The 18,132-nt window shown below is 48.3% G+C and overlaps 1 protein-coding gene across 16 annotated transcripts in view; it reads left to right on the top strand.

The window, feature by feature from the left end:
- The window catches only part of KCNQ2 (potassium voltage-gated channel subfamily Q member 2), a 64,265-nt gene that overhangs the window by 19,730 nt on the left and 26,403 nt on the right, over positions 1 to 18,132 (top strand). For 11 of the 16 annotated variants that reach the window (XM_057400926.1, XM_057400925.1, XM_057400921.1 and 8 more), the window contains exons 2-9: positions 1,966 to 2,056; positions 3,238 to 3,364; positions 4,547 to 4,722; positions 5,752 to 5,877; positions 8,495 to 8,605; positions 9,044 to 9,139; positions 9,812 to 9,906; positions 17,216 to 17,284. In XM_057400926.1, coding sequence (XP_057256909.1) covers positions 1,966 to 2,056; positions 3,238 to 3,364; positions 4,547 to 4,722; positions 5,752 to 5,877; positions 8,495 to 8,605; positions 9,044 to 9,139; positions 9,812 to 9,906; positions 17,216 to 17,284 — 891 coding nt within the window. Of the gene's footprint in view, positions 1 to 1,965; positions 2,057 to 3,237; positions 3,365 to 4,546; positions 4,723 to 5,751; positions 5,878 to 8,494; positions 8,606 to 9,043; positions 9,140 to 9,811; positions 9,907 to 10,200; positions 10,521 to 12,948; positions 12,973 to 17,215; positions 17,285 to 18,132 lie in introns of those variants that run through there. The other 5 variants (XM_057400920.1, XM_057400917.1, XM_057400930.1 and 2 more) reach the window with 3 other exon arrangements.

Genomic DNA, 18,132 nt, shown 5'->3' with positions numbered 1-18,132 from the left:
CTGGATCAGGGCTGCCTCACCCAGCCATAGCTCCTTCCCCCCTGTCACTGCATGGGCAGTAGCTCCCAGAGCCCGGCCCAGGCAACCTGGAGAATGTAGGAATGGATGGAGCTCATTTAGGTGCAGGGCAGGTTGCTGTCTTATGGCAAGGGTTTTAAAGACCAGCTTGGGGAGAAAAAGCATTCTAAGACCCACAGAAGACAGCAAGGGACATAATGAATGGGATCGCAAGGGGTGTTTTCTTACTCTCTTGAGGTTGTTTCAAGTCTGTGGGTACCAGACCTGGTGTGAGAAGAGGAAATTTACAGCGAGAAATCAGTCAATTGTCCTTATCTGGTTTGTGCTGAATTCATCCTGCTGCTGACAAAGCTCAGCCTTTCGGGAGATGGCTCTGAAGGTCTCTTACCTACAACAGGGAGGGATGTTTCAGCTTGTGGTTCGAATAAATACTCCAAATCCCCCTATTTTTACTCATTACTGTGACATTAATGGTCATTGCAAACCACAAGCACGACCTGGGTGGCGTGAAACTCCCTTTCCTTCCTACGACAGAAAGGAGCAGCACCCACCAACCGTGCCTTATAAATATTCAGAATGCAGTTTGTAGGACTGTGAGACAAAGCCAGACAGATGAATTATTTAATGCTTTTAGAGAATGCAGCTTGCAGTTTCTCCTTGCACTGGCCTCCTTTAGGGTATCAGTAAATTGATCTTTACTAAATTAATTTCCCCCCCTTCATTGGAGTGAGCAGTGGGCATCACCAGTGGAAACCTTCTCCATCCATGAGGCTCCTCTCCATCAGGGCTCCTCTGGAATTGGGTGTTGAGCGCTGAGGGTCGGGTTCCTGTCATTCATCTGGTGCCTTTTGGTTTGCATTAGTACATCCAGCCCTTTGGGGGGCACAGAGCTGGCTGTTGCAATGGGCAGTCTGGGAATGGTGGTGGTGCGGCGCTTCTGAGCCTGCTTTTGGGATTAGGCCATGGAAGCGGATGCCAGTGAGGCCCGGATGCGTGCTGTAAGGGGGTTTTGAGAACCTTCCCTGTTTCATGGTAAATAAGAGGCTGAGAGAGCTGATATCAAAGCTGGGTCCCCTCTGGCTTCAGGCTAAGACATCAACAACATCAAGATCCCATCCCTTGGACTAGATCAAACCCCAGCCATGTCCCATGTCTGGCCACAGAAAAGCAGAGTGACAACGATCCACCTCCCAGCGATACTACAACAAGTCTGAAAGTCAACAGCCATTCCAGGCTGTAAGGGGTTAATCTGGAGCACCTGCCTAAGAAAAGAACACTAAATCCACCCCAAAATACCCTGCTATGGATAGGAAATGCAGTCCCATTCCAAGGGGAACAAAAGGGAATGGCTTTAACCTGTCAGAGGGCAGATTGAGATGAGCTCTGGGGCAGAAGCTCTTCCCTGTGAGGGTGCTGAGGCGCTGGCACAGGGTGCCCAGAGAAGCTGTGGCTGCCCCATCCCTGGATAATGCTGGATGAGCATTAAGGTCCCTTCCACTCTATGACCCTGTAATCCCTATGTAAGCATTGGTGGAGGCAAATGCATCCACAGAGCACCAGTGGAGTTTGGTTTGAGCCTGTGCTCCTGTTCATCAGGCAGTCGAGTCGGCTGTTATCCCATTAAATATCCCTGCTTGTTTGCACGCTGCAGGAAGAGCTGATGGTTCCTTGGGGAAATAACATCGGATGCCATCAGAGCTGCCAGCTGGGAGGCGAACTGGATTGGAACCTGCCAAACTGGGAGCAGTCCAGTGGGTCCATCCGCACTGAACCCTTCCAGATAGCAAACCCAGGGACTTTCCCATTTTACATAGCGTTGTAGCAGCATCACAGTAAATACCCTTAGAGAAATATGTCCATAAATGCTCTCTGGACTGGTCTGAAGTATGAGAAGTTCCTGCCCTGAAGGCTGATGGTCTCTCTCTGTCTTTCTCTTGTATTATGTAGTTTTCTACTAGTGTTCTCCTGCCTGGTGCTGTCAGTCTTTTCGACCATTGATGAGTACCAGAACAGCTCAGAAGGGGCCCTTTACATCCTGGTAAGTGCGAGGTGGCAAGTGAAGCTTTCAGTGAGGCATTAAAACCAACTCAAAAGAGCACAAAAACCTGAGGTTTGGGGTGTTTGAGGCAAGAATTTAAACTGTTGCTTGTGAGAAGGGGACCACTGATACTTGTAGGGAAGCGATAGGAAGAATGTGAAAAGGAGGAACCGGGAATAAACTAAAGATATTCTTCAGGAGCCCTTAAACCCTTCTTCCTAAGCTTTTTCTTTTAATCTGCATTTATCTACAATGGCAAAATACTGATCCCAACCGAAAAGCACTTTGATGTCAAGCGGCTTCCAGTATTAAAGCTGCGGATGCTCTCCTTTGGGAGCAGCTTGTGTAGCTGCCTCCTCTCCCACACTACAGCATCCCTGCAACTATTTGATCCTCAAGCTGCAGAGTTTAGTTCCTTAAATAGCCTGGCATCCCTCACACTGGCAACGTGGCTCCTGCCATTGGGAGCCAGCAGAGCTCCTGCACACACCGCCAGGCTGCCAGATCCACGTGTCCCCTTTGCTTTTGTCTGTCTTCCTCTTCCTCAGCCCCTGCCCTACATCCACATCAAAAGGGGCTGCAGACTAGTTAGGGCTTTGTCAGGTTTGACACATGAAAGCTGGGGCAGGAGCTGCTATAAAGAAGCTGGAGGGAAGGAAGCATACAGAGGGTGTTCGGATGGTGATAGAAGGAGCTGTGATGCACAGCATCAATGTGCTTGCTGGGCATTGAGGAGTAGAGGATCTACACACTCCTGCACCAGACAGGCCAGCACACAGGGACAACCAGGTTTAATTTATAGGGAGAAAGCCCAAATCCCATGCCAAGAGTCTTAGGATGGAGCAGTCAGTGATTCCCATCTCTGGTCTTCTGTGCTGCTCAGCATTAACCCAGTCAAGTCCTGGAGATTAATGGTGAGAGGATACCAGGTACTCCTCAAACAATATGGGAAGGTGTAAAGCTCTAGCTCGTGGCTACAACATGCAGTACCTCTCACCACCCTAGGGGAGGGTGACGGGGAGGCACAACAGCAAAGATCTGACAGTGATTCAAGCCTGGGCTCTCTAACGGCACAGACAGCTCTGTGATGTGTTTTGAGGCTTTTGGAGGTCTGTGCTCGATTCTGGAGCCTGCTCCTCATGGGGCATCTTTCTCCACTAACAGCACTGTCTCCCTTGCAGGAAATCGTCACCATCGTGGTGTTTGGGGTGGAATACTTCGTGAGGATCTGGGCCGCCGGCTGCTGCTGCCGATACCGGGGCTGGAGGGGGAGGTTAAAGTTTGCCCGCAAGCCTTTCTGTGTCATCGGTAAGAGAAACTGGGAATATTCTGAAGGAGCCTTTAAAACCTTTCTTCCCAAACTTTTCCTTCTTCCCAAACTTTTCCTTCTTCCCAAACTTTTCCTTCTTCCCAAACTTTTCCTTCTTCCCAAACTTTTCCTTCTTCCCAAACTTTTCCTTTTATCTGCGTTTATTTTCAATGGCAAAACACTGATCCCAACTGAAAAGCACATTGATGTCAAGCAGCATCCAATATTAAAGCTGTGGATGCTCTGCTGTGCACCAGGCATCGCTGGCAACTGCCCACAGCCATGGGGAGGGGGTTCACCCAGGAGAAGCTGAGTGTAGGAGCTGAGATCCTGCATCCAACCTCACCATTGGATCTCTCACAAGCCATTGATATCTGTGTGCATCTCACTTTGCCTTCCCTGGTGCTGATGAGCTGCCCCACAAGGGAGTTATGAGACTTAATTAATTCTTGTTTGGAATGTACTTGGTGATCCTCTTGTGAGAGGGGCCATCTGTGCACAGCAGTTCTTTGTAATGGGGTAAGGAATGGGCAGGGAGGCTGTGCCATTCCCTGTGGAGCTTGCTTTTGGATGTCCAGAGCTGGCAGTGGTCATAAGCATGATTTTAGTTTATTCCACACAAAAGCACTGTTATGAAACTTGCACAGAAAAGTAGGAAAAGAGGGAGTTTACGGGATCTTTTTGAATTTAAGATATATAAAGGCTTTTTTTCTTCGACTTCCTTTGTCCTTGAACACCCTCTGATGCTATAGTGGACCTCTAGATTTTAATTCCCAATTTAGATGTGGGAATTCCCATCTCTGGACAGCTCTGAAGCTGATAAAAATGAGTATGCATTTTGCAAGGATTTAATCCAGTTTAACAGTGTTAACACTGAATCATGTAAAGATTCAGGCTTTGCAGTATTTGACATTCATAATTCCCATTTTTTATGGAATAAACAATCATTATATGGAATGATGACCATGGAGAAGGAAACTAGAATGTCCATAATGTGTGCAGTGGCTCCTTTCACATCCAGGTTAAGACTGATGCTACGTCCTTCCAGCACAAGTTATAACTGACACGAGATCACGTCGATGCAGAGCCTCCAGCTGCCAGTGGCAGTAGGAGTCGCCATCCCATTTGGTAGGGGGATTCAGCAGCATTCCTTCAGCTTTCAGTGCCCTCTCTTTGTGCAGACATCATGGTGCTGATCGCATCCATCGCCGTGCTGGCGGCAGGGTCCCAAGGGAACGTCTTTGCCACCTCAGCACTCAGGAGTTTGAGGTTCCTGCAGATCCTGCGCATGATCCGCATGGACCGGCGGGGCGGCACGTGGAAGCTCTTGGGCTCTGTGGTCTACGCACACAGCAAGGTGAGTCCCCAGCGAGGACACTGAGTTGCCATTCATGTTTTTCCCCCACCAAAGACATTGCTTTGGTTCACTTCTTCACCCCAAACATCTCCCAGGCCTGGGGGGATTGGAGAGATGCTGTAGGTAACATGGGGAGCAATGCAAAGTCAGATACATAAGGTTTGATGGAGCTTATGTAAAGGAGAGAAGGGAGAGATGTCGAGTTGTTTGCAGGGAGTATCTTGAATGTAGAGACCACCTGCACACTGATAGAGCTCATTTCAGAGTCAGCAATTAGCAGCAGCCTCATTAAGCACATATGGTGTTGTGAGCTCTTTGTCCAGGATGCACTTCAAAGTGGATGAGTATCTGAAAGGCCATCCTGCGAGCAGCAGCCTCTCACAGACACACTGAGTGCCTCTTCCCAGTGTAAGGCACCTTGGCCTTTCTTTGCACGGGAAGAGTTTGTTGATTGTTTCGTTTCCTGCTGCCAAATGTAGGAATTTAACATTTCTCCTGGTTCCTGCACTTTTCCCCCTGAAAAACTTTGCCAGCTCATCCAGAACTATGTAAAAATCACAGGGAATTTGTGGGTGTTTTTTGCTCATCCTTGCATTAACTTCATCCTAAAATCCTGTGAATTCTGCTTAAAGCTTCCCTGAAATTGGGGATATATTGTACCCAGATCCCAGCTTTGCACTTTCTCCCTAGTTAGTGGGAGGGACCTGCCCTAAGCAGAGTCCTGAGGGATTTGGGGGTTCCCACTTCAGTTTTAACCCCTCTTCCTTGGGTGAAGTGGAGAAACTGGATTATTTTTTGTTTAGCTTCAGTTCCACATCTTGAAATAATGAAGCTGTCACCACTCCCTTTCCTTCTCTGTTTGCTGTATGCGTTTAGATGATGGGGATTGTCCCCTTTGTGTTAGCATCTCCAACCAAAGCCTAAAGTAATGCAGGGAAGGTTCAGATCCAACCACAAGCAACGCAGCGTTTGGAGATAGATGCACACCAAGACTGCAGTTATTCTTTTCTATCCTTAATGTTCTTGCAGGAGCTGATTACTGCCTGGTATATTGGCTTCCTGTGCCTCATTCTGGCCTCTTTCCTGGTATATTTGGCTGAGAAAGGAGAAAATGAGCACTTTGATACATACGCAGATGCACTCTGGTGGGGTCTGGTAAGTGATTTTCATAGAGCAGCTGCTGGTTATTAAATGTCCATTAACCCTCCATCTTCTATCACTTATGTGAGGAGTCAACTTAGGGATTAGTTAACATTTCTATTAAATGGCTTCAGGCTGCTTCAGTTAGCTCCTTTCTTAAATAAACCTCATAGAAAATGTTAAGAGATCCCATTCCTTGAATTGCCTGGAGCTGCAAGGAAGCTGGGAACTCGTGTGCTCCCAGTCGTGGGGTTTAGCTCTGTCGTGACAGTAGAGACAGGTGGGATAAAGACCCCACAGGTGCTTTGATCATCATTTTGACATGTATTTAAAATCAAATCATTTAAAACGATCCTTGGGTAACACGCTGCTAAAGACACTGCAATAAATGTGATAAAATTAATAGGATCTAAGTACCAGACAGGCTTCAGCACTGAAAGCTCTTCCCTTTCACATCTTTGCTGACAAAGGAGGAAAGGGCAACGCTTCTGGTTTGCTCTGGGGGTGCGTGCGCATGTGGATTATTGGATTACCCGATTAACAAGGAGAATTAATGACGCTCTAATCTTCTTGTGTTATTGTTCTTCTGCTCCGACACTGTGGCGCTGGTTTGGCCTTGATTACAAAGCATGGAGCGCAAAGCCCAGATCTGATCAAATCCCAATAACAGGCTTGGGGTGGAATCGGCTGATCAAGCAGCTCCTCTGCTCCTACAAAGGGAATGAAGCAGTAAATTGCTTTTCAAGGCCCTTGGTGATGACAAATATAAAAACAAAGCCTGATTTGACATAACTAGAGAATAAACAGGGAGGAAAAAGCAGCAGCCCAGATTAGAGCTCTGTCCTGGGAGAACCATGCGCAGATTTATCCCTCCTGCTTCCCTGTCCCTGCGAGCCTTTGGCATAGGATCACTGCTCCCTGTTTCAGGATGCAGAGGTGATTGTGTTGCTGTTGAGAAACTCAGAGTAAACTTGGAGATCCATTAAGATAAAGAGGGTTTGTCATTGTCCAGCACCTGCATGCAGTACAGGCAGGTGTTGAGAGATGAGCAACCTAAATTGAATTGCAGGTTCAGGAACTCATCCCTTGGTCTGCTCTTGGTGGATCCAATCCTTGTACTTGTCTCTATATATCAGAAAGAGTTTTTAAACTGACTTTGCAGTGATTATGGAGAGAGCATTGCTTTGACTTTGTGTTTCAGTCAGGAGTAGCCATGTAGCTGCATTTTCTAACCACTTTGTCAAGCTGGCATCTAATTGATAGGGCTTTTAGTGGGTCCAATTAAACAGCGCTTTGGGATCGTTCTTCCATTTGTGTAAAAGTGATTTTATCCAGAGCTGAATGCATGAGGTTTCCAGAGCTACATCAGCACAGTGTCAGCTCCCATCCCTGGGGCTGGCTCTGTCAGTGGAGGTTAGGAGATAGGGACAACTTCCCACTTGGCACAGTGGGGGCCAGTTGGGGCAGAAGTGTCCAAGATGTTCCTGATCAGACCATCTCTCCCTGCCTTCCCCTGCCAATCCCAGGCTCTCCAAATCCTCTCAGAAGCCCTGGGGAATACCCAGCATAAGCATCATAGGCTGATTTGTGTTGGAAGGGACCTTAAAGCTCACCCAGCTCCAACCCCTGCCACGGGCAGGGACCCCTTCCACTGGAGCAGCTTGCTCCAAGCCCCTGTGTCCAACCTGGCCTTGAACACTGCCAGGGATGGGGCAGCCACAGCTTCTCTGGGCACCCTGTGCCAGCACCTCAGCACCCTCCCAGGGAAGAGCTTCTGCCTAAGAGCTCATCTCAGTCTCCCCTCTGGCAGGTTCAAGCCATTCCCCTTGGCCTGTCCCTACAGGCCCTTGTCCAAAGCCCCTCTCCAGGTTTTGTGTCAGTCCATAGAAATGGGAAAATGCATCTTTTCCTGCAGTTTGAATTTCAGAGGATTCTTTGTCTCCAGCAAATCTCTCTGCTTCTTCCCCAAAACACACAGCAACTTGCCAGCATTCTTTTGGTGCATCGCAATAATACTTAGGAGGGGGGAAAAACCCATCCCTAAATTAGGTTTCATGAAGCAGCCATAATTCATCCTGTCAGCATAATACGCTGTTTTAACATAGGGAGACCAGCTAATAGGCACTGCTGGGAAAATCGGGGATAAACAGCAGCAGATCTTTCTGCATGCAGTCAGCTCTGCCTTCCTCCGGGAGGTGCCAAAAGGGAATTTGGGGGAACGGTGCCGGTTTGCTTCCCCTGCCGAAGGCACAGCCCCATCTCCCGGGGGAGGCTCCGAGCTGCCGCAAGCCTCTGCACCAGCTGGCAGCTCTCTGTGTCCGCTGAAGGCAAGAAAATGCTCCCAACTGGTGTGAAAACTCAGTGCATTGAGGAGGAAGGCGGCAGCGCTGTCCTGGGCATTGGGAAATCACTGCTTCCCACAGAGGTGCCCATCATAGACTGGCTTGGGTGGGAAGGGACCCTAAAGCTCATCCAGCTCCAACCCCCTGCCATGGGCAGGGACACCTTCTACTAGAGCAGCTTGCTCCAAGCCCCATCCAACCTGGCCTTGAACACTCTGATGCTGCAAGAAGTTTGTGTGGGTTCAGTTCTAAATCTGACCAAGGGCCTTGTGGTGTTCTCCTCCCTGCAGATCACTCTCACCACCATCGGCTATGGGGACAAGTACCCGCAGACCTGGAATGGGCGGCTGCTGGCGGCTACGTTCACCCTCATTGGCGTCTCCTTCTTCGCCCTTCCTGCTGTAAGTGGGGGCTGCAGCATCTTGCTGGGAGGGTGCTGAGCTCGGCCCATGTTGTCCCCAGCCCCTGGAGCTGGTGGCAATGCAACAGCCGCATCCAGTGGCACGATGTATTCAGAGATCTCCTGTCTGCAGCAGCTCTGTGGCTTTTGAGTCAAGGAAAGAGGGAGAAAAGGGGAAACCCTGTCTGAGTACCCACAGATTGGGCACTTTGTGTATGAGCAAAAGAGATGGAAACTCCAGATTTGGCTCTGCACAAGTATTTATTGAAGCAAAACCAAAACTCCTGCAAAGGCTGTTCTTAGGGGTGATGTCCTTCTCCTGGCTATCAGAAGCAAGAAGTAACACAGAACAAACCTTTAGAGGGAAAGCTGGCTGCAGTGTTTAAGTAAAAGCTTAGCAAACACCCTGCTAACTGCAAATGTTTGTTCTCTTCCCCAGGGCATCTTGGGTTCAGGGTTTGCTCTGAAGGTTCAAGAGCAGCATCGGCAAAAGCACTTTGAGAAGAGGCGAAACCCAGCGGCGGGCCTGATTCAGGTGAGGATCACCTGATGGGTACCACGTTTTTGGGGGGGTTTCATAGTCTTTTAGGTGTTGGGGAGGAGACAGGCAGGTGAAGAATGGGGCTGTATGCGTAAGGTGTGAGACAGCAGCTGGTGACTAGTCTTGTGTGGGAATAAATGCCAGGAAATCAGCCGTGGAGAAATAACATACGTGGTAGGAAACAGAACAAAATCCAGCCCAGCACAGCGAGACAAATGCATTCAGAGAGTCTGGTTTTACCCCTCTCCCTCCCCACCAAAGAGAGTACTTGTACTGATAGAAAGTTACAATTGGGAGCATTTTCTTCGTGGTAACAGATGTCTGCGCAGAAGGTTGGTCTTGGTGTGTATCCTGGAGACGTGAAATTAGTCATTTTACATTCCCCTGCTCCTTTCTCTCCACGTTTTTTAACTCCCTGATGGGCAGCGAAACCAATTCGCTGCCTAACTCCAACCCGACAGTGGGTGCCTGATACCTACAGCACTTCTCGCTGGGCTCTTGTAGTACCATGGTACCACCCCCGATTTGGCATGTATTAAACCAAGGAAAACGAAGGTCAGACCCATCCCATAGCAGAAGGAGGACTCAGTGTTGGCCAAAGGCTATAAAACCAAGGGCAGTGCTGCCCGTACCGGGTTCACAGTCCCACTATGATCCCCTCCATAGGCGGCTTGGAGATTTTATGCCACCAACCTGTCCCGGACGGACCTGCACTCCACTTGGCAGTACTACGAACGCACCGTCACCGTCCCCATGTACAGGTACCTCCTTCTCCCTCTTCCACCGCCTTCCTCATGACACCACTGTCTCCATATTTAGTTTTGTTATCTGGTTTTTACGGTTTCATTTATTACCTATTTTTTGGTCCAAAAAGTTGATTTCTAGAGCTGGTATATGCTTTTTCTTTTGGAGTTTCTTTTTTTTGCTTTGTGGTTGGTTTTGTCTATTTCTTTTTGACTTGATTTTAATTTCCCTGTTGGTTTTTTTTTCTTTCCATGTCTGTGTGTGTGTACATGCTCTTCTTTTCACCTTTATTTCTCCACGGCCGCTGGTAGTTGCGTTGTGTTGTGACAGTTGCTGTGCCCAAGGGTGAAGATCTCCCTTCCGAGCTGCTCTGGATCATAGGTAAACGCTGTCCTCGCCCTGTGTGCAGCTCCTCTCACCCACTCGGGCTCTCCTTGTGGCTCCAGCTGGTTTCTTATGGTCCTTCTGCCTTTTGGCAAACTTCTGTCCCAGCACTTTCCCTGGGTGCATTTGCCCTGGGTCCCCCTTTCCTTTCCTTATTATTTTTCTAAGAGAAAGAGAACCAAATCAGGATTCAATGAGCATTTTCCCATGTCTTGCATTTCATTTATCCATCATGAGAAAGGCCGGGTTGGATGGAGCTTGGAGCAAGCTGCCCTAGTGGAAGGTGTCCCTGCCCGTGGCAGGGGGTTGCAACTGGATGAGCTTTAAGGTCCCTTCCAACCCGTGGTTTTATGATCTGTTGACACAAGTAGAGAAGGACTGTGGCTGTGATGGATGATGCTGGTAAAGCACCGCTGTGTTTTAGCAGCGTCCATCTGCCTTGCTTTAAGGAGAGGTAACTCATCATCATCCCCAGGCAGCTTTTTCAGCTGATACAACACAAGTTAGAGCAGTGCTCTGGGAATTCACAGCCTCTTGGGATTTGGAGCTTCATGGAGATGAGGACAGTCTCCTGCCATGCCTCACTGCTCCCTGGGATGCGGGGAAGCATTGCATCCCCCGGCTCATTCTCATGGTTGATGGCATTGAGGCAGAGGCTTCTCCAGGAGCTAAAATGCAAAACGTTGTTGTTCATTTTGTACTCCATGCTGTCTGCATCCCCTTCTGGCGTGTTTTTAGGAGCTAGTCACGTTGTTGTGGTCAGTGAGTTTTCATTGGATTCATTCCCAGTGTGTGTCTGATTGCTTTTTTTTTTTTCCCCTAGAGATTTATGAACCAGCTTCAAGATTTTGCCTAAAAAAAAACCACCCCAAAACCAAACAACCACCCAACAAACCAGAACAAAGCTGTTTTCCGACAGCATTAATCTCACCCATTGAAACTCCCCCATCTCACTCTCCATTAGCAGCACTGGCTGTGATCAGCTGTTGGAGAGGATGAGGATGGTGCCTGGTCCAAAGTCCACTACAAACTGCGGGAAGCCAGGGGCTGATTTCAGTGGACTTTGCTGGGTTTTACTGCTCTTTGAAAGACTGAACTTATCACGCAGCCAGACATACAGTGACACCTTTTGCATGAGGATACCCTGGGGTAATTACCTGATGCTTAATCCACTTGTTAGAACCTGTATTTCCCATGGAGCTAGGACACAGGAACAAAAGCTGAAGGGCTGCAGGAGAGCCTAAATAAAAGCTTTAAGGAGGAAAAAGGACAGGAATGCAGCTTGATGAAAAGCCCAGCTGTCCTGAATGAAAAGCTAGGACCAAGCTGTAGCAGGGTGGCAGCAGTGTTACTGGTTGGGTGCTGCTCCAGGGTCAGTCCCAAGCAGCAGCATCACCCTGGGCTTCCCTAGGCACAGGTTACTCTGCTCTCCCAGTTTCACCTTTAAATCCCAACTCCTGTGTGTGTGCAGGTAAAGCGAGCATCACCTGGGAGAGTGAGTCATGGATGCAGTGATGGATTCAGCTCTTTGGCCAAATTGGGTATTTTTACCAAGAAAGCAGTGAGCTTCTGTTGAATATATTTTGGATGCAGTCAGATTAATTAGGGAAAGCATTAAAAATGGGGTAACTGTATGTTCTGGCTGCAGCTTCCATCAGTCACACTGTGCATCTATCCTTGCCTACCCACTTCACTAAGCCAGCTCTGCACTGCTGCAGCCAGAGCAGCACATCAAGCCCAGTGCCGCATTAAAGCGATGGCTGCAGACATGTGGCTGCAACACAAAGCATGATTAGGAAGTGGATTGGAGGAACACAGTATCCCCATGTCCCTCCAGAGTGCCAGGGGGTGATCTGCAGTCATCACTACCTTGGCACCCTTTCTGCTCAACATCGGGCTGCTTATTCCTCACAGCAGGAGCCCTGTGACTTGAGCTTACTTGTTTTCCCAAGGCATCTCCAAAATGACTGGCTGCTCGATATGAGAAAATCATTGTACATGCCTTGGAGGAGCTCACGTGCCTCCAGAACATCACTCAAATCACTGCAGTAGAGTTAGTCTCGCTCGTGTGGGGAAAATAAGGTGGCCCCTTGAGAGGAGCTCAGATTTCATCTCAAAATTCAAAATGTAGTAGAACCGAATCTGAAATAGGCACAAAGCCACTTTATGTACAGGTACGGTTTGAGCTCGTAATGCTGCCAGACACCATGACCTGTTCTGCATCGGCCACTGGATTTGCTGGATAAAATAGTGCTGTTTCTTATCACTACTGAGAACAGGGCCTTGATCTCAACTACGTTCATATATTGGCCTTCACTAAAATACTGGCACATCCAAGCCATCATCTCAGCTCCAGGTGTCCCTGGCTGATGGGACCGAGGGCTTTGGATGTCCCATGAAAGGCCTCTTGGTGGCTTCCCTATTTTCCCTGCTCTTTGGTGCTCATTTGCTTTCAGAGTGAGGTGCCAACTGCCTGTCCCCAAGGGTGACATGAGGGTGACACGGGCGCTTCTGAGCAGGCTCAGCCCACGCTCCGTGCTCACCTCTAAGCCTGGTTCATATGCTAATTTTCTTTATTCTGTTTCTTTTCCCCTTTCCTCCACCCCACCTTCCCCTCATCCCTCTTTTTCTTTCTCTTATCCCTTTGGTTTTCTTGGGTGAAAACACTTGAAAAGCACGCAAACGTACGGTGCCTCCAGGTATGAAGTGCATGTGAGCCTGAAACTGTGTGTCATGTCACTCCTTGTTCTTCGTTTGGGACTGTAACGTGCAAAGCTTTTAATTGCAAAAACAAATGAAGGAAAGGAAAATAAACCTCCGAAGATCAGTTTATTCAAAGGAATGAGTGAACGCCCAACCCAGACTCCCCATCCTGCTGCCTACAGACTAACCCTATGCACCTCCGTGTATGTTTTAGCTGCTGGTACACACACGTGTTGGGAAACCATCTGCCAAAATGATGATTTAAGGAAGGAGAATGGGAGAGTGCTTGATAAGCTTGGTGTTTTAAGGTTATTTCGTGGTGGTCTTACCAACCTCCTCTGATTCATACAATGTTTAACGAGAAAACTTCCCTGTTCATACTCCCATTTTCCCTCTGCCATCACTCCTGCGTGTTCCCCTTTCTCCAGCCCTCTGCTCCCATCCTTCATTGTGTCATTTGTCTCACTCCATGCTGTAAGAGCTGTTTCCACCAGGCAATGCTTGGTTTGCTGAGTTTGCTGCGTGGTGGCACCATGGGATGCAGCAGTGGTAGAATGGAATGAAATCACAGTAGTAGCTGTGTGTGATTTGAGGACAACATCTGGAGGAGAGATTGGACCAGATGTTCCACTCCATTCCTAGGTTGGACCAGGTGATCCTTGAGGTCCCTTCCAACGTGGTATTCTACGAATACAAACTGGAACAATCATTAATTTCTTTCAATAATCCAACCTGATTTTTGGGAAAGGGATGTCCCATTTCAGCAGGACTTCTCCATTTCAGTTTTTTTTCTTCCCAGACTGACCTAGAGCAAGCCCCAGTTATTCAATTTGGGACTTAACCTTTTGGGGGTCAATCCAAATGCAAAGATCTGTATATGGCTGTGTAAGAGTTATGATAAATAATATTATCTTTGGTTCTGCAGAAAGGAGTTGATTTGAAAATCAGGGGCATATTTTAGATGAGGTTGGTGTCTGAAGGTGTAGTCAAGTCAGTGTATCAAGATGGGGAATAAATGGCTTGCATTTCAAGACTGGGGGCCAACCTCTGTTCTTAGAGCAATTTAAACTCTCACTAGATGTATTAACGCTCTTAAAACTGATGTGATTTAGCACCTGATTTCCAAACCTGATTCCAGTTTTCACAGATGCAAGTTTTACAGCCTTAGTAAATCACACTTAACCACTTTATGGGGTTAATTTACAGCAAATTGCATCAATGAATTGCATTTGTAATATTTTGAATGCACTTTCCTGTTGTGCTGAGCAGCGGCCTGTTGGGAGAATTGGACATTTTAATGCTGCAGGGAGTGAAGTAAGAATGTGCCACTTCCATCCCATTTCTTATAATAAAGTAGTTTATAAGTTTCATAAATGTCCTTAGTTATGAAAAATAGCTTAGGTTGGAGACATAAAGACATTGTTAGGGTAAAAATTGGCTCCTCATAGGAACTCCAACACAGCATGGAGACTCATTTAAGTCACCATTCCATTCCAGCATCCATCTCCTTGTCACCGTCTTCCTAACTGTTCATACTGGGACTGTTCAAAGTCGTCATCATCGTTTCTGTGTATGTCGTGGTGTGTGTGTGTGGTTCTGTGTATACTCCTACCCTCTGTTGTGTGCTGCTCCCTCCTCGTGTTGTGGGGTTTGGATGATGTCCTGGCCGGAGGCATGGTATCCCTACTGTCCCCAAGTGCTTGAGCCTTATCTGTGCTACCAGGAATAGCGATTTTGCCTTCCCTTTGGATAGGGGAGCTGGAGGTAGTGTGGTGTTTGTGCTGTCCTGGGAGGGGTGATGGAAGCCGACGACTTGGAAGCGTTGCTGTGGTGTGTAGCATGAGCTGTGTGTGTTCCTGTGGCCCGCAGATCTTCTCACCTAGCTCCCCTTTAACCAAAACTTGCTTCCCTTGCTAACAAGTGACACATGGACCAGGAGGAGAGAGAGAAAACATGAGATGCCCCAGCCCAAAGGTCCATTCTCTATGTCTCTGGAGGACACAGTGACACACAGGGGTGCAGGGTGCCCTCCATCAGTGTTTCATAGCAAAGCTCAGCCAAAGCACTGAGCAGAGCCCTGCCTGTTCTCCGAGGTTCTGGTGAAATGGTGCAATGCAGTAGCTGTTCCCCAAGCTGCTATCTTGTAATGACAGGTTAGGCTGAGCATTCGATTCAAATCGAATTTCAGGTCAAGTACATGGATGAGTTGACATCTATTTTTAATCATTGTTTCAATACAATATCGGGCTTTTTTTCCACCCATCACCCTACCACAGAAACAGTGAATTTCTGTGTTTCCTTGTGTGTCTTTTTACCTTTGCATGGAAGCATCTATGGTGGCCCAAGAGATGCCCACCTTCAGCACAGTGTAGACCTGTGTTATGCAAAGGGAAGAGCTCCTTTTGGGATCCTGAGTCCTTCAATCCAGTGAGTTAATGAGCTCTGAGACTTGTACCAGTGGGAGCCCTGGATGTGTGATCCTGGCCAGAGAAAGTGGGGCTGTTATCCTGGGTATGGCCATCCATGAGAAGCTAATGCACCAAAGAACAGTTGTCCACCCTTCATTAGCTGCTAAGTACACTTTGTGCTTGATTTTATTCACCCATCTTGGAAGGAGCCTGCCAACCCCGAGGTGGGTTTGAAGGGAGGAGATAGCTCAGCACTCGTGTGCTGCTCCACTGCACCAAGGTCAGCTTCCTCCTGACTTCTTGAGTGAAGAGAATCATTAATTCATCAGATCAGGATGTGCTCTCTGGATGGCAGCAAACAGAGCTGGCCTGGGGAGCCGAGCCAACATTTTCAGGCCTATTTTTACTCTTTTCTCCATTCTTAGGATTGAAAGATGTTCTGATTGCCTCAATCTTGTGAGCACCAAGTCTGTTCTGCTGAACAACTGGGGGGTTTTCTGAGGATGAGTTTCATGATGCAGAGGAAAAGTTTTTCCAGTTGGGTTTTCTCTTCACTTAGAGGAAAACTATGAAACTATGGGTCTCATAACGGCTGAAAAAACATGGGCATGAATATCTCTGCCTTTACTTTACAGTAAGCAACAGCACCTCGGCCAAGACCAGTCTGCCAGCACTTGTGCTCCTTTCCTTCCAGTCCAAAGTTTCCGGTTTGGGTCATTCTTCCTCTAATTAAAACCTTGGTGGCTCATTTTCCAGCAGAGCCATATGTATACACTGCCTCGGGGTTGTGGCTCCTTGGGCTGTGGTCCCAACTGCAGGGACCTTAGTTTGACAAGGGCACACTGGTGGCCTAGAGAGGATTTTGCAGCAAGTCATGGGATGAGCCCCATTGGCCTTAAGCCTGAATGCGGAGTCCCCAGGTGAGCTTTTAAGTAGGCGCTGCTCTTCCCAACCATGTGCAGCGTTCTCCATCCTCCCCCCAACACCTCCAGCTCACATCTCTCCTGGTTGGGAACCTGTGAATATCAATGTTAAATATTCATGGAGCAAGCCCCAGTCTCTCAGGGCCTGAAGGAAGAATCTGAAGTGGATGTGGGAGCTAATTCAATGGCACAAAATCACTATAGGAGACAGGCTGTTCATTTATTTTACTTTTTAATTAACCAGGATTCCTATTTTCAGGTCCTTCCTAAGAAAAGAAGGAAACCCATCCTTCCTAGAAGGCAATGATACATGGTTTTGCCTTATTTCAGGGAAAAAGCCTGGCATGGACTGTCGGGAATTGGTTGAACTTGACCCCCGGAGCACGCTGCTCCCAACCTCAGTTCCCTGTTTTCTCTGCCCCATAAAGTGCTCCTTCCTATGCCTCCCGGCATTGCCAGGAGCAGCAGGGTTGAGTTCTCCTGTTTGCCTCCGAAACTGGAGATTCTCTCCAGTTAATAAGAGCCAAAGCGCTGACCTCCACACAGAGCAGTGCCAACCGATAGACTGCACGTGGTGAACCAGCTCTCCTGCCAAAACACCATGATGCTGCTCAGAACCCCTGGCAGCCGCTTGTTGCTTTGGGAGGTTCCAAATCCAATGGTGCAGACAAGTTTCTCTCTCTCTTTGCTGTCACCCTTTCTCTCTTTCCCCACCGCTCTGCCTTAGGACACTGTTGGAAGTAGCAGTCAAACCCCTCTCCATCCTTCCCGAGCTGTCTCCCAGTTGCGCTTGGTGGCACTAAGCTGGTTCTAGCTGAAAGGATGGGGCAGCAGGGGAAGGCTCCAAGATGGGAGGCTCTGAAGTGAGCTCTGTGTGGATATTAATGGTCTTCATTTTCTCCCTCTAGACTAATCCCTCCTCTGAACCAGCTGGAGCTCCTGAGGAACCTGAAGAGCAAATCGGGACTGACATTCAGGTTAGCAGCAGAGTTGAGAGTTTGGAAAGCACCCACTTTGCAACCTTTTCCTTTTGTTTTCCTTTTGTTTTCTTTTTTATTTAGTTTATTTTTCCTCCCTGCCTTTTGCATACGGACAGCCTTGAAGATGTGAGAGGTTTTGGCAGTTGGTCCCCCATAGGTTGTTCAGTGACCTCCTCCCCATCCCTCTCCCATGCTGTACATGAATTTCTTCAGCCTAACTTGGCTCTGGAGTAATGCTGCAGTGCTTGACTGAAAGCACTAAGTTGTATTTACAAAGGGTCTGATCGAGGTAGAGTTCCCAGTTTTCCTCTGACCTTTATATTCTTCACCACCCTCAGAGAAGACTCAGGCCCACGGTGCGTTACTTCATTCTCCATCCCCAGAAGCAGGCAAGGTTGTAGTGGTTAGAAGTATTTGCTGTGGCAAGGTATCTGTGATGGTCCCGGAAGGTCAGGAGTCCTGCAGCTTCAACCTGTGCTTGGGAGGGGTGATTCTTGGGGCTTTTAAGCAGGCAAGGCTGCCCATTTGGAGAATAGGGAATCTTCTGGGAGACCCAAGGAGGGATGGAGAGGTGCTGGCCATGCCTGGTGAGCATCAGGGCCAGCTGGGGAGGTGTGGGATGGGACCTGCCCTGGGCTGTGTGTCTGCAGAGGGTAGAGATCTGTAGACCCACGGCAGTATGTGAGTATTGGAGCTAGTGACTGAGGTTGGGTTTCCAAGCTTGTCTGAGCAAGGAGCAGATGGTGGAGGGTTATTTTGGTTTAGCCTCTGCACACTGCTGCATTCAGCTTAAGGAAGAGGGGATGGGGTCTGTGCAGGTCTCAGTGGTCACTGATGGATGGAGG

This window comes from Pezoporus wallicus, unplaced genomic scaffold (assembly GCF_028554395.1).
Source record: "Pezoporus wallicus isolate ANWC-B61680 ecotype Strahan unplaced genomic scaffold, APGP_CSIRO_Pwel_v1 contig_11133, whole genome shotgun sequence".
Taxonomy (NCBI): Eukaryota; Metazoa; Chordata; class Aves; order Psittaciformes; family Psittacidae; genus Pezoporus; species Pezoporus wallicus.
Note: the sequence above shows the minus strand (reverse complement) of the source record. Positions and strands in the feature narration are given on the sequence as shown.